This window comes from Mustela erminea, chromosome 21, assembly GCF_009829155.1.
Source record: "Mustela erminea isolate mMusErm1 chromosome 21, mMusErm1.Pri, whole genome shotgun sequence".
NCBI lineage: Eukaryota > Metazoa > Chordata > Mammalia > Carnivora > Mustelidae > Mustela > Mustela erminea.
The window spans coordinates 34,270,193-34,286,012 of NC_045634.1; the positions used below are offsets into that span (position 1 = coordinate 34,270,193).

Sequence of the window (15,820 nt, forward strand, 5' to 3'; positions counted from 1 at the left end):
ACAGCTACAACAACCACAGAAAGCTTTCCTGGGACACAACTGAGGTACCTCGGCTTGCAGAAGTTTACTAAAATTAATGGTTTTTACTCCTTTCTTGATGAGGTCCCAAAGTGATTTTGACTTATTTTTTTCCCAGTTGCGAGGGTGTGACGGGAGCACACAGTGACTCGGACATAGGGTGTGCTGCTCCCTTCATTCTTTCCGCGATGCTGACTTCGCCACCAGCACCGGTGTCCCATCAGTATGAACGCTGTCACAGCATCGAACACCAAAAATGTCTCATGTCATTACAGAAACAGTGTCAGCCTTGTGGACTGGCAGCAAAGGTCTCAGGGACCCCCAGAAGTACACAGGCTACACCACGAGGATTGCTGGGGTTGGTTATTCTTACCCCATTTAACATTGGCTATAAGACTGAAAACACACCATCAAAGAGAGTGGCTCCTTTTCTTCTACAAAATTAGTCCATAGCTTAACTCAATTTTTCTTATTCTGGATTAATCAGTGAGCATGGCTCCTGCTGTCGCTCGGGAGACACGGAGCTTCAGATGAGAGGTGGGGGCGAAAACTAAAAAGGCCCAGGGAATATTTCAATGTGGCTTCTCATAGAGGTCTGATAAGGTGAAATATTACAGGAGACTCCGTATGAATTGTTACATAATTATCAGATGACTATATATATTAAATGCTTATAAATATGTCTGCATTTCATTGTAGCTTCTACAAGTTGAACCAATGTAAACACTTAGAGAAAAAGCCATTGATATTGTAAAAAGATGGGAATTTTAGAGGTTCCTGGAACCATTAGCTCTTTGAACTCAGTATTATCCTCTGTAGTTAAAATGCTAATAAGAAAAAAACACTTTCAAAAGTCTAAGCATTAAGGGTTTAAGTACACAGAATTTGAAACAGTAACATAGACTTTGATTATGAATTTAAAAGATAAATATTGTGCTATTCAAGATAATGCTTTCCAAAGAAAATCTTTCTAATTCATTCATGCTGCTTTCAATCAACCTTGGAAATCAGTTAATGTCCCCAGTGCTCTAGAAGCAGTGCATTAGCGGGGGCGGGTGAGGAATTATATATATATATACACTCATATTGCCTGCTGCAGATGAGAAAGTAACGAACAAATCCTGTAGGAAGGCTCTCAATCCCCTTTGCAATCTGGTTTTCATAACAATCCTGTGTATACTACTGTCTGTCACCAGATGGTGGTCTCTTCTTGGCCCAGAGCAATGGGGACAGGGGTGGCAGGAGCCAGAGGGCAGAGGATATCTGTGCAATGTGCGTGTTTTGCAAATCCAGAGGGCAACTGCTGATTACACGGCACCAACCCACCGCTCTGTAAACGTTCTCCTGACTCGGTGCAGTGCTCCCCTCCCGGAGCACTAAGCCAGCCCGATGGTCTCACTGAAATGTTCTCCAGCAAGCTGAAAATATACAGTCCCGGGAAATGACGGGAGTCTCAGGTCATGGTTGGAAACATCAGGATTTATATTTCTTTTAAACATTCGCAGTAAAAACAACTCATTGACACAGCAGGAAACAACAATCTTACCAAACCTCAAGTTTCTCATCTCTAAAATAAATGGTCCAGATTAAGTGGCTTCTAGATTCCCTTCCAGACTTAAGACCCTGTAATTCACAATCTGATCGAGGGAGAGAAAGTCTGAGAGACTGGAGTTTAAATTCTGGCTCTGCCAATCTGTGCCTCTGAGCACGTCATTTACCCTGTGTGAGGCCTGTTTCCGAATCTGTAATGTGAGGAAGTAACTGTAGTCATACAGTGATTTTGAGGTGACAATGCACATACAGCACACACGACAGGACTTAGAACTTAACCATCTATTTGAGAAAATGAAATTGTTTATCATTTTGACTGCCCCCAAAGTCTTGGAGATAACTTCTCTGCATTTTGCCCTGTTTCACCTAATTCAGGAAAAGAATGTTCAACAGATCTTTGGGCCAATCTTTTCCAAAAGAGCCTAAATATTTCCACTTTGTTTTTGAAAAATTCATTAGGCTTCTGCAAAAGATAAAAACTGCATCAAAGACCTGTGAGTTTGCTTTTGCTGGTCAGAGACACAATAATGTCCTTCCCCAAATTTCACAGGGTGCCTGTCTCCTAGTGTTCATCTGGGTGATTACTATTTCACCAGTCATTCACCATGGCCTCAGCTGAAGCCTGACATTTAAATCAGGCACTACACACTGAAAGGCTTCCAGGTTTAGAGCAAGAAAGCAGGTCCCTGAACCATGCAATAGTGTGCTAACAAAAGTACTAATGCCCTCAGGTTTGTGGTAGCTGGAGCGGTGAGGTCTTGGGCATTCTCTGAGGAAGTCTGCTTTCCTGATGGGGAGATAAGCCATTTCATCGTTCGCACTCAGTGCCCTCTGGCTCTGTGGACAACTCTCTTTGAACACTATCTTCCTTTGAAAGCTTCACGACTCAGTTGACCATGATACTTCAGTTTCTATGAACTCCTTGTTCTTTTTTTCTTTTTAATCGGAACAAAGAGATATTGAGGGAATGTTCTAATCATCTCATCGTTGTCCCTGGTGGAGTTAAAGAATGGTGTGGCTCAACCCATTTCCACACCATTATAAATGGGTATTGAACCCATTTCAACCCAAATTCCTTAGCCAGTCTGGACTCTGATTTTCAAACAAAGACAAACTTCTTCTCTGATTTAAGTATCTGTGACTTTATAACACTGCTTTTGAATCAAATATTCTTGGAACAAGGACAGGCTCACTAAAAACCATATCTAGTCTTCCCACCCACCAGCACGCCATTTAGGACACAGAGGAAGTAACTTGTCTGTGCACACAAAACCCCTCAAACCAAAAGAGCTTCTTCAGCTGGTTTAACAAACTGTTTTTTAGAAGAAATATTGAGAGAAGTGAGCTGTCCATTGGGTGGACCACAGGCAAATTCGAAGCAGTATTATTCATGAACTGATTTCAAGTTGGAGCTGCATTGAGGGACCTGGCCTACTAACAAAAGGGTCAAGTTTCCCTGTTTTTGCCAGCCTCCCGTGGCAGGAGAAAAGGTACAAAATGAGGAATTTAGGAGACCTTACTCAAGTCCTATGTTCCACTTAATAGCTGAATGACTCTGATCAAATCAATCTAACTTCACTACATCTTTTCACTAAATCTCTCCTCCTTTCAGAAGTGCAGAATTACCATATCACAACAACAGTGCTTCAAGATTGCAGATAACATATGGAATGTGCCCAGTGCTGTACTTGGAACAGAGAGGTGCACAGCAATGATAACAGGATCATTAACAATAAGAATAATATCAATACGGGGAGATAATAAGGGGTCACCTTAGGCAGATCAGCTTTATTTGTCTGGTTAATTTAAAATGGGGAAATCATTTTATTCTTAATAAATGCAATCTTCTTTAATGGGACATATGTTCCCAAATGTTAGGCTCATCAGGGAAAGCAGTACGGGCCAAGGGGCCTTTGTGGAGAGAGACGGGAAGAGCAGCAGAGAGAAATCTGCTGGAGAACAGGGGTGCTGGGTTCCCAGGGCAGCTGTCTCATTAGATGAGACACCAGGCAAGTCACTGATAACAGAAGACTGGATCTAGGTGTGTTCTTGGTTCTCTTTTATCCCCCATTCTTCAGGATTTTAGCTCACAAAGGCAGAATAGTTCACATTTAAACTTACTCTGCCAAAATTACCTCCATTATGTCCCCAAAAGACGGAGGAACACAGAGAGGAAGACTATTTCTAATTGGTTTTAAGTGATAACGTTCATATTTACTAACTCGAATGCTGTAGGAAATTTTATCTTAACAGAATTTCTGGGAAAATTTTTCGTTCTACTATAATCTCATTATTTAAAACTATTTATGTAATCTTATTTGCAGGGGTTTTTAATTTCATAATAAAACTCCTGCCGAGTGGAAAGTGAGCATGCATGCTCCTGGCCCAAGAAGGAATTCTGTGTTCTGAACAAAGTTTAAACCCACCAAGCCAGTTTAAAAGCAAAAATAAAAAGAGGAGAAATACCACAGGCAGTGAGCAAAGTGCAGAGAAGCTCGAAGTCATGATCCATGGCGCAGAGCTGTCAGGCTACTCTCAGGTCACATACATCCTACAGGGTGCCCAGGGGCTGCAATCTCACATACTGAGGGACGGACCGAGAAATCGGACTTTTATCCCGCATGGAAGAAGCCTTCTAACCCCACAGCATAATATAACAGGGGTCTTGGAAACCCTACAGTGCAAAAGTACTCCTTCCACACAAATCTCTGCGGAGTTGATAGGGACCGACAAGCACCACAAAGGTTTCTGGAGCCGTGAACACCAGCTGGTAGATTTCTACAAGTCGGGGATGAGGGCTGCGGCCAAACCACCAAGACGTCCCAATCACAACACCTCTCTAAGAAACGGTGATCGCTAGATCAGTGTTTGGGGTGGGTCTTTAGCCTAGCACAGATGATGACAAGAGAGTCCTCTTCTCATTGACACTGAAATCGTGTTATATTACTGTTTATTTTTCATCGTTATTTTAAATTCATGCTTTTCAATTTATTGAAAACCATCTGCTTCTTGGGCGACCACAAAGATTTACCCCAGAGAACCCTATCAGCACAAGTCGCATTGTAGGTATCCACATCTGTCTTGTTTCTGGGAGTTCAGACACAGCCCTGAGTCACTGGTGTTTCCCACGCAGTAACCGTGCACTTCCCATTGGCAGGCCTACTGCGACATGGAAACCTCTGGAGGCGGGTGGACGGTCATTCAGCGGCGTGAAGATGGCAGTGTTGATTTTCAGAAGACTTGGAAAGAATATAAAGTGGTATGAATAGTCTTTAAGCCATCTGAAAATAATTTTCTTTGTGAAAACTAGCTTTTAAGATCTGCTGAACCTTCACCACAAATCCAAAACTAACCAATGACTGTTGACTCTTTTTGTTATAAAAGTGTTCCTCTTCACTGGTGTCTCAGTCTCCCCACTAACGAATGACCCCGTCAATGTAAAGTAAACTATGTATCAAAACAAAGGCATGCAAGTGTGAGGCTTATTTTTAATGGCAGGCTCCGCATTTTTCAGTAAGACAACAGTTTCACAGAACTTCCCATGGCAATAAACAAAGCTGTTTACGCTCATGTTTCCACTGGTGATTCCCCAAATAGTTCTAATTACTCCAGTCCTAATTTTCTTACAGTAGCAGCTTGGTTTCTTAAAACTGACCTTTTAAAAAAAAAAAATCTACTCCTGCTAAATATCTGGTAGTCATCCCATGTTAAACAGAGAGACTACTGATTTCAAATACATGGAGAAAAAAAAACAAATAAATGAGGTGACTGAATTTTACCACTTGAATTTCAGGGATTTGGGAACCCTTCTGGTGAACACTGGCTGGGAAATGAGTTCGTTTTCCAAGTCACCAACCAACAGCCCTACGTGCTTAAAATACACCTTCAAGACTGGGAGGGCAACGAGGCGCACTCACTGTATGAACATTTCTATCTCTCCGGTGAAGAGCTTAATTACAGGTGAGTTGTATGTAACTGAGAAACATGAGCAGATTTGCTGGGTGAGCAGGCCACAAAGCGAGAGCCGCCCTGCGTTACAGGATCCGTACTGGGAGGGCACCCTAAATGGAAAAATGTCTCATTTCTTACTGTTCTGTGCTGCCTCTCAGGAAGTTTATCTAGTTCTAAAGTTCTAACTTTGGTTTTAATGATATAATGGAAACTTCACGAGGACAGCATTTTGTTTGTTGTCTCTGCTGTGTATCCTCCAAGTGTAGATGAACCTGCCCGGCAGATAACGGGCATTCAATAAGTATTTCTGAAATACGTGAATGTAGTGTCCATAGTAGAAAAATTTCGTGCCAATATCATAACAGAGGTCTACCTATGACTAGGTGGTTTTCTTCCAAAAGGTTTTAACAGTTAAATCTATCTTTCTGAAGTTAAAGCACACTCGACTGCTACGTTCCACCCCAAAGTCAGGAAGAGTTACTGAGTTTAAAAGCAGCAGAATTAGGTGGGATGGTTAGGCATGCAAGTCCTTTACTCTCCGCCGTAGAAACAGCCGCCGATTCACAGCACTCCCTTAGTATTTGCCTTGCCCCACGCATTTGGCGGCACTGATGTTCAATGTTCCAAGAAAAGCATGGGCATCCCTGACTCAGAATTTAGTATCTGGCTCTAAAGTGGCGTGAGAATAGAGCTGGAGAGCAGTGAAGGCATCAAGAGACGGGTGTCTGATGAGCAACAGCCTATGACAGGAAAAAGCACACTCCTGCACGTGGTCTTGTGGAAAGAGGTGCCCAAAAACCCACATGCAAGGCTAGAGGGAGAACAGTGAGATCAGGTGCCAGGTGGTGCCACGGGAATTGGTCTCGGAAGGCACCAAAGAAGTGTTCGGTCCCCAACACAGCCCTGGAGGAGTCGAAAATACCCAACAGTGGGTCAGAAATCAACAAAGTTCAGTAGGAACATCCCAGGAAACAGTCATACGTGGCCTACAGTCTCACCTAAATCCCATTAATGCCCAACTCAGACCCTCTGCTCAATGGATAATCCAACCTCTGAACAGCTTGGAAAACAAACATGATTTCAAAGTCCTTGAGCTGATTTCCTCAGGGTCACAGTGAAGGAACAGCACAGAAACACAGCCTGAACATCTTGCCTGAACTACTACAGGACAACTACAACAGAACCACTGTTCTAGAATCCTCAACAATCTGAGAACTACAGAACGTCCAGGACGTCCTGCTTTATAAACAGTGGGGGGGGGGGACAAAATTTTGAAAATTTTGAAGACAATTAACATACCCACGAACACTGACATGACTTTTAAAAAAGTCAGTGAAACACAGCCCACCAATTCTCATTGTAGAGAGAGCAGGGCTTCCTTGGAACGATGCAGATGAATGAAAAGATAGGTGCTGGGGCCTCATGGCAGCTCCAAGCTGACTCCAAAGAGATCAAAACTTCAATGAATTTTTAGACACGAGTGGTTGGTCATTGTTTTACCTCCAAGCAAAATATTTTTTCAACTGGCAACAGTTAGGGATCTACAACAGAGGAATTGAAACAAAAAAAATTTTTTAAAGAAAGAAAGAAACACAAAAATTAAGGATTAGACTGTTTATATAAGGAGATTTTACAAAATGGGTCATTACCCTTGTATGCTGACATTATAAAAATACTTTAAACTGAGATGGTTCTTAACAGATACTTCCTTTAGAAATGCGACCAGTTTGGGGAGATGCCATGTAGAAAAGCACACATTCATTTAAAGCTCAGTTTAACCTACGAGGTGGGGTACGGTACATGGAAGCCTGATTATCCCAGTAAAACATGGCGGCGTGATAAGGGACCGCGACATGGCTGAGTAATAACACAGGTGTCTCAGATTGCCACTCTCTGTAGCCACGGAGTTGGTTTTTTCCAAAGAAGTGTTCCCCAAATGCTGGAAAACTGAAAAATAAATGTCATCAGGAAAGGATAAATGCATGGACAGAATTTTTTTTTTTTTTCCCTAACACTAAAAGCTAAAGACTGGTCACTCTTCAAAAACATTCTGGCAGCCCTACGCAAACATGCAGATTTCATTATTCAATGCTGGCACTGTTTCTTTCACTCCACTGTTCTATAAACTCAAACTGATACCAATATAAAGCCATTTCAATAAATGTGGTTATTCTTAATAACCAAACTTAAAAGAAACCAACTATAAACCAGGGGGCCATATAATAGAAGGATTTAAAAATGATACAACCTTGCTCATAAAGACAAATAAAAGATAGCGTTCTCCCAGATTTTGCTCGCCTTTGGGGATGTTTAATGAGCCCCACAAGAACTGACATCGTTGTAAAGAGAGAAGAGGCCGGGAAGAAGAAAGGACACTTGAAGTGGTTTACCTCAGCCCTATCCATGATTAACGAGAAGGGCCTGGAAAGAAAGTCAAGTGTTTCAGAATCGCAGAGATGAGTAGAACTTCCAAAAATGCTTTGCAGCAGGTAATCAGAGGCTGTGCCAGGGACCAGGGTCATTTTTGAAACGTGAGGATAATGCTGAAATTCAGAAATTCAGCCAGCGCCTCATGATGGGGGTCTCTAGAGTTACAATAATATAAGCAATTCTAAATCTAAGCTGTTAACACAAAAGTGACTTAGAACCAACACATTATGGATCTCCATTTGGCATGTTCCTTACCCCCATCTTTTCATAACTCTTCCTCAATAAACAGACATCCTTGGCAAAGGTCTATCAGGGTAGAACCATAACTGAGGAGTTAGATGCATCTGGTACAAATGCTAGCTCTACCGCACTGCTATCTCTGAACCTCGACAGTTTTATACATAAAAACAGGAGAAGAGCCCGCCTCTCAGGGCTGGTATATGCGTTCCATATGCACACGCGTGTAAGTGCCCGGCACAGTCTGGTTAGAGACAGTCCCTGGAGAACCATTCCTCTCTTCTCTACCCTCTGTTCCAACATGAATTCTTGGAAATTATATTCCTTTCAAGGTAGTGGTTTAGCAAAAGATGAGCATCATTTTGGGGACTTCGAGTACAATTCTCCCAGGGACATCACAGGGGTTGTTTTTGTAGGATCCCCAGGTCAAGAAGACTCAATGGTCTGAGCTCCCCCACTGCCATACCCCATGTCCCAACACAGTGGCATCACATCCCACAGAGCCACCCAGCAGCACCTGAAACCTACTCTGAGCTGTACCGTGCCCATCTGCCAATGGGCTCTCTGGAAGCAGTGTTACCACACTTTCTCTGTCCCTGCTCTCTCTTCTTTGGCATACACATGACTGATGCAAGCCAGATTTTTGCAATCTTCTAAAAGTACAGGCTACTACCTGGTGTCAAACTTAATATTATGTTTATTCCTTTCTCAATGTCTAGCAAGTTCATTACAATACTACACAGAAATGAAGCAAAGCAGCCGTAAGAATGTGTTTTCTACATAGTTCTGTAGGTATCTACTCTAAATTCGATGATCCCTTCCTTGCCTACTAGTCTGAAAATCATGATGCTTTACGTTGTCTGGTCATCTCAAGACTCTCATTTCTGTACAGATGATGTCTGGAAACCTGGAAAGAGGACCATTTCACATGTATTTTCCCCGTTCTGTTTATCTGAAAGCGGAGGGCCCTGAAGCCCCTGCTGATGCTTGTGCAAGTGATACGAGCTGAAGGTTTCATGAAAACATTTCTCATTGCCCAAGGATTTGATGATAAGTTGGTTCCTGTTTATACCAGTGCAAAAATATTTTGTCCAGCATTAGTACACTAACCAGTACAGAATGCATTTCTGCAGGATGGAATTCTTCATTATAAAAAAATTTTCCACTATGGTAAATTAACAGCCCAGGCCAATTATGTTATTTTCTCTTCTTTTTTTTTTTTTTCTTCTTTGCATGTTTGCAGGATTCACCTTAAAGGACTTACAGGGACGGCCGGCAAAATAAGCAGCATAAGCCAACCAGGAAATGATTTTAGCACAAAGGATGCAGACAACGACAAATGTATTTGCAAATGTTCACAAATGCTCACAGGAGGTGGGATGACTTTTCTCTCTTCCTATTTGTTTTGGCAAGGAAGAATTTCATAGAGTGAAAGGTTGGCTATTTGGACTTGAACTTGTGATCGGTGACAATGTCCACATTTCATAAATAGACTTACTAGATGTAGGGAGATTTGTTTTTCACGTTTTCAGACTGTTGAGTCTGAAGAATGTGATGTGGAGCTGGAATTGTCCGCAGGCCAACTGTCTCTCCAGGACCTCACTCAGGCACAGGGAGGGGACATCTGATAGCCTGCAAACTCTCTTGAGCTTGTGCTCGCTGAGGAACAGATATCAGAGCCACACTTTAATTTCATTTTGCTTTATCAAAGAGGTTAAAAATTCAAAACGGCAACAGAAACAGTGACATCGATTCGTTAGCATAGAAGTGTTTCTAGTTAATAATTCATTTTGCACACATGGAATTTCCAGGTATCTTTCTTTAAAGATTTTATTAATACACAGCAAATACTTACAAAGAAACTAATTAGCCAACCTGCTTTGTTTTTGCTTTTGGTTTTTAGTGCACCAAATTAAAATCAACAATTGTCCACTTTGAGTCAAGGTCTTTACTCTCATGCTTTTCTTACTCCCTACTTTTCGTATCAGACTGCTCTAAAAAAGAATCCAAACCACACCCAGGAAGAAGAGACTATTTTAACAGACACTTAAAATGGCCAGATTAGTATCCAGCAACATTTAAGAGTTCAAAGACAGGGACCAACTGCTAGAAAATTTACTCTTCCAATTTCTAAAAGTTTAAAAATCCAATGGCCAGAATCAGTTAATTGTGACCAAGACAAGAAAAAAGCTTGATAAATGCTATCAAGTGAGTTCTTAAAAATATTGAAAGACTTAAACCAGCAACAAAAATTCTGCTGAGAGTACAAACTGAATGTAAGGGCAAACAGCAAGTCGGCAGGTTTAATTTGCAGAGACCACAAATTATGTTACCAAGCTTTCATTCACTACTCACCCAGGAAAGAAAAAGGCAGGAGCCATGGTCAGTTAATTTGACGAACAGAAGGCCACCATAGCAACAAGATCGAAGCTTATCACGTGGTTTGCGTATCCGTTAAGAATCATTTACGGTTGAGAGAAAGGATTTATTTATGAAAATAGTTTGAAACTCAATAATTTGTATATCTTTAAAATAATCCTGAAAGAATTAGAATCCATTAAATAATCAGTCCTGTGTTTCTTTAGATAATATATTTGTATGTATCCACATAGCATATGCCGGCAACACAGAGCTTCTCTATTAGCTATATTTATTTCAATAATTATCTCAATGATAGGACTGTGTAAAAGCTGCCTCTCTCCCTCACCCTAGAAAGGGAGAAAGGGGTGGGTTGGGGGGACCAAATGTGCTGAATCCTTTTTTCCCATCCTCCATTCCCACACTGAGCCCAGCTGTGCACTCGAGAGGGCGGTGGCTTTCAGACCACCCGTATGTCATGAGCTACTCAAGAGAGTAGGAAGAAGTGCATTAATAACCAAGGAAACAATATGTTTATTTACTCAAATCAAGACTTAGGCTGAGAGTAGGAATGGGAAAGAGACAGGGGAGAAACACACCGCCCAAGAGAGAAAGTGGAGCAGTGGGATGTCAGACCCCAGCCCATGGTCTGGGCCCCAGGTAATCTGGTTTTTGCAGGGACTGCTAGCTCTATAGGGACATGAGCCAATAGGCTCTAGGATGGACAGATCTGTAAGTCCGCAACATTCCTGAGTATTTTGAAGGATTCTGAATAACACACACAAATGTCTTATCAAACCGATGTTAATCTGAATCAGCTCAAGTCCTGAGCTGTAACTGAATGAAATGATTGATCATCACAGTCCGATATGTAAATATAATACAATCTTTTTTTTAAAAGAATTACATCATCATTCTTTTCACATTCTTTTCACATCAGCTTTTTTTTTTTTCCTATAGAAATAAAGTTTTACAGATACAACTAAAGCTGTCCTGCCATACTTGCCCACGGGTGGGCAATGAATTCAGGTTCATTCATGTTAGTTATTTATGTACTAGGTATGCGGATATCATGAGCAGTTGTTTTTTCCTATATTCTGAAATCTTACATAAATGGCATCATACTGTATGTGTACTTCCAATGCAATGTTTCTAAGATTTTTTTAAATATTCTATTTACTTATTTGACAAACAGAGATCACAAGTAGGCAGGGAGGCAGGCGGGGTGGTGGGGGGAAGCAGGCTCCCTGCTGAGCAGAAAGCCTGAGGCGGGGCTAGATCCCAGGACCCTGAGATCATGACCCGAGCCAAAGGCAGAGGCTTTTAACCCACTGAGCCACCCAGTCACCCCTGTTTCTAAGATTTATTGAGATTACGTGGATCTAGGTCATTCCTTCTCCTTGAAAACCAGGCTTCTGGCACACTCTTGTTTCTAGGCACAAGCATCAAAACCCCAACTGTAGCCACTGAGGTGCCAACGCAGACCTACCCCGCCCCCCTGCTGCTGTGCCAGGCGGCTCCCCTCTCTTTAGTGAGCACACCATGATCACTTTCAATTTCCTTCTTGTCTCTAGGACTTAAAGATTTCCTTTTCATCCAACTTCCCCAAGTACTTAAAATTTGGAGTCATTTAAAAAATATATGTATATATCTATAGATGTATCTATCTACATATATACATATCTGGTAGAAGGAGTGAAGCCTGAACCATCTGGCCCGCTAAGTTGCTGGAAACGGAGAGTAATCCAGGGAGAATCTTCCACGCATTCTTTAGTGTTTTGACTTATCCACGTCTTTCACTGCACTGTGCCGGTCACCAAATGGGGACCAGGGAACACGTGCCATTCACGTCTATGGGCGACGGGTCTTTCCACACAAGGAAAACGAAGTACAACAGCCTGGGGAAACATGTGCCGTATGGGACTAGGACCTGCCCTGGGTAAAGCTGGACCACCACTGCTCTCGTACGTCAGCAGGGCTCATTCTATACCCCTGAACATCGGCGTGCGTCTGCTGAAAATGCACGGAATGCGACGGGTGGGGGAGCCCAGGGTTTCCAACGCCCTGGGGACATCGAGCTGGGCTGACCTAGTTCCTAATTCCTTCTGCGTCTTCCTTTCACAGGCTGGTGGTTTGATGCATGCGGTCCCTCCAACCTGAACGGAATGTACTACCCACAGAAGCAGAACACAAATAAGTTCAACGGTATTAAGTGGTACTACTGGAAAGGCTCCGGCTACTCGCTCAAGGCCACGACCATGATGATCCGCCCCGCAGGTTTCTAGACGCCTGCACCCACCTGAGGAGCGGCGGCCGATTGTGCGACTTTCAGAGACCGAAGCCCAAAGCTCTAACAGACAAGGCTGCGTTCGGGGTCCCCGTCCACCTCAGGCCGCGCGCGCTCGGGGCCGCAGGGGTCCCGCAGGGGTCCACGCGCTCCCGCTCTGAGCCCCGCCAGCCTCCTCGCTCGACCCCGCATCACCCGTGCGCCAGCCACAGCCCTGGCAGCGTGACCCGGGAAAACGCCCCCGTGAAGATCCATCGAAGCCTGCGAATTCAAGACTGACGATTTACAGACTCTGTTGTCACAACCAAGAATGTTGTGCGGAGTTCATCCGTAAATAACTGGAAAACAGAACACTTGGGCTATACAGCAGAGATAACCTTGGAGCTGCATTTTTCTCAGCCCTGTTTATAGATTGTGTAAATATCCATACGTCCTGAAATCAGCGTCACTCTCGGAATTGAAAGGAAGAAAGAAAATCTCTAAGCCATAAAAATATATTGTATATTCAGGGATTTTTCTGGGAAGTGCTTATTCGCAGTTTAATATTTGGAGAAGGGAAAAACATAGTTAATGCATTTTTTGCTCCTCCTCTTAGGTGCTTTAAACTTTCATTTTGAAGTCAGCATATTTACGAATGTGTTGACAGCGTAGTTTTAAGTTAATGCTCAAATATGTATTTCAAGTTTAAATGGTGAAAGCTTCCAGGATCTCTGAAGTTAATAGAAATGTGTGTTCTTCCAGTTTATATGAAGATTGTACTATTTTTTTTTCCTGCCTGGCTGTTAAATATGAAGGTATTTTTAGTAATTAAATATAAATTATTAGATAATTACATTTAACCTTTATGATAATATTTACGATTTTGTGATTTGATTCTGAAACAACCGACTGCCTCATGACAAGGAAAGATCTGATTTTTAGTGATGAAGAAAATTACACATTTAATTCCATGACAAAGAGACTTTACTATCTTTTCCTCACTATTCTATTAGAAAGGTCCTTTTTTTTTCTCTTCTAGTAAGATACATTTTAGAGAGGTAAGCTACAGTTTAGTTTGTGGTTGAAAAAAGCCTTCTATTTAAAGCACTTATAAAGCTATTCTTCTCAAGCTAAGCTAGATTCACCCCAAAGTCTTTTTTTTTTTTAATGTCCACTAGCAAATGTTTAAGAAAAAAAAAAGGCATTTTGGAATGCAAAAACAAAATCTGATGTTTATAGTAGATTCAAATCCTTATAGAAAATTCTGAAAGCATGGATTTAAGCTCAGGGCTGCAAAACTATTTAAACCACTAGAGTTTTAACTCATTTGAAGTTTTCATAGAACAATTAACACTAATGTACATTGTGTAATGCTGTATAATTTGGAAGCAATTTCTCACGTATTTGCCTTGGAGTCAGCTGCTGCTAGGAAGCTTAGGGCCAGATTTGAAACTGGCATTTACCTCATGTCTGTCTTCACCTTACACTGTTCTATTACTATATTTTTTCTTTATTCCGTTTTTTCTTGTGTAATTTATTTTCCCGCTCTATGCCCCCACCCGAACCCCATTTGAGAATGGTAACATCCACTGCATGATTCGAGTCAGGTCATGGACTCTTCCGGAGGCACAGCTCTCTGCCCACCACTCTGCCGCACTTCCCGGACAAATGCATGGAGGAAAGAACCTTCCCATCTCTGAGTGGTTTCTCTTGTTACATTTCAATAGGCTTTTCGTGTTCAAGACAGCACAGCTTTGTACCAAGTTAAAACATTATCTGGTCCTAAGAAGGTATCTCCACTGCACAAGAAACTATTAAGCTTCTGCCACATCTCAACACCCACACAGCAGACACGGAGGTAGAGAAATGACAGAATGGGAAAATTGGCAACAATATATTCGATGCCGTGTGCCCACGCAGGCAGGTGAAATGAGTTTCAAAGACAAGCTGCACTGGGTTACACAGAGTTACACATACTCTCTTATGACAGAGAGTAGAGGGATTCAAGTCTTTACACTGCAATTCCTTACGTGGTGTAGCAAACAGTCACACCAAGAGAAATGTTTTTTTCTCCTTAAGAAAATATTTATGCATGGAGGTAAAATCAACATGATAATCTTAAAAACCAAAACAAAAGCAACCCAACAACCTAGATCAGTCAGTGAGGAGAGGGCAATGTCCTACGCATCCTCAAACAGCAAATAACACCAACCCTGGCCACAGACAAAGGCTGCTGCTTCTTACTCAGGTATTAACCTTCCAGAAGGATAAACTGTGTCACAAACCAGATAACTTTTTTGAAAATGAAAGCCAACATCTACACGATCCTGTTTCCAATTAAACCTGAATTTACCTATTTAATTATTACTTAATCTTTTAAAAATTTAGAGCTTCCATTAAGCACCCGAAATATTTAAAATTTAAGATGCCATAAAGCTGAAGCTGCATTTGGGAAGCACATTAGGACACAAGGACACATCATGCCACTCGCAGTCCATGACTTTTATACCTATCAGTTCTATCTCTACGGGAAGTAAAAGCCTGATTTCTTAAAGCAGTAAACGAAATACCGTACCACCTCCTCAAGAATCTAGTCCTTTTTCATTTCTTGTTTTTCTCAATCCCAAGGACTTTCATAATAAGAATTCTTTAAGATTTCATAACACAAGAGTTTTTGCAGAATATTCTCCCATTTCTATATTTGTTCTCACAAATGGATAAATTATTTTGAAAACATCTATGAAAGTATGTTTTTAACTGTAAGCATAATGGGTCTTAACTTAAAAAAAAAACTGCATCCATATTTATGCAAATAGTAATTTCCTGAGAATTCCAAATTGTATTTACCATAATAAAATAACATCTGACTTACGGGAGCTGCAGGGAAGTAGTTAGAAAGTTCAAATGGTTCCTCGGAAATCCAGTGACCCAGCTCCAAAGACCATAGTACCTATAAGTGACACAAGAAGCAGAACATTTATTATAGATTCATCAGGCTCTCAGTGGATA

General features: G+C 41.7%; 2 protein-coding genes across 5 annotated transcripts in view; one reads left to right on the forward strand and one right to left on the reverse strand.

Annotated features, from left to right (window-relative positions):
- The window catches only part of ANGPT2 (angiopoietin 2), a 53,494-nt gene extending 39,823 nt beyond the window's left edge, over positions 1-13,671 (forward strand). For both annotated transcript variants that reach the window (XM_032328837.1, XM_032328835.1), the window contains exons 6-9: positions 4,727-4,828; positions 5,363-5,529; positions 9,431-9,561; positions 12,670-13,671. In XM_032328837.1, the coding sequence (XP_032184728.1) occupies positions 4,727-4,828; positions 5,363-5,529; positions 9,431-9,561; positions 12,670-12,830 (561 nt within the window). In that variant the 3' untranslated portion in view covers positions 12,831-13,671. The remainder of the gene's footprint in view (positions 1-4,726; positions 4,829-5,362; positions 5,530-9,430; positions 9,562-12,669) is intronic.
- MCPH1 (microcephalin 1) overlaps positions 1-15,820 on the reverse strand; it is a 240,832-nt gene that overhangs the window by 114,165 nt on the left and 110,847 nt on the right. For all 3 annotated transcript variants that reach the window (XM_032328834.1, XM_032328832.1, XM_032328833.1), the window contains one exon: positions 15,684-15,761. In XM_032328834.1, coding sequence (XP_032184725.1) covers positions 15,684-15,761 — 78 coding nt within the window. The remainder of the gene's footprint in view (positions 1-15,683; positions 15,762-15,820) is intronic.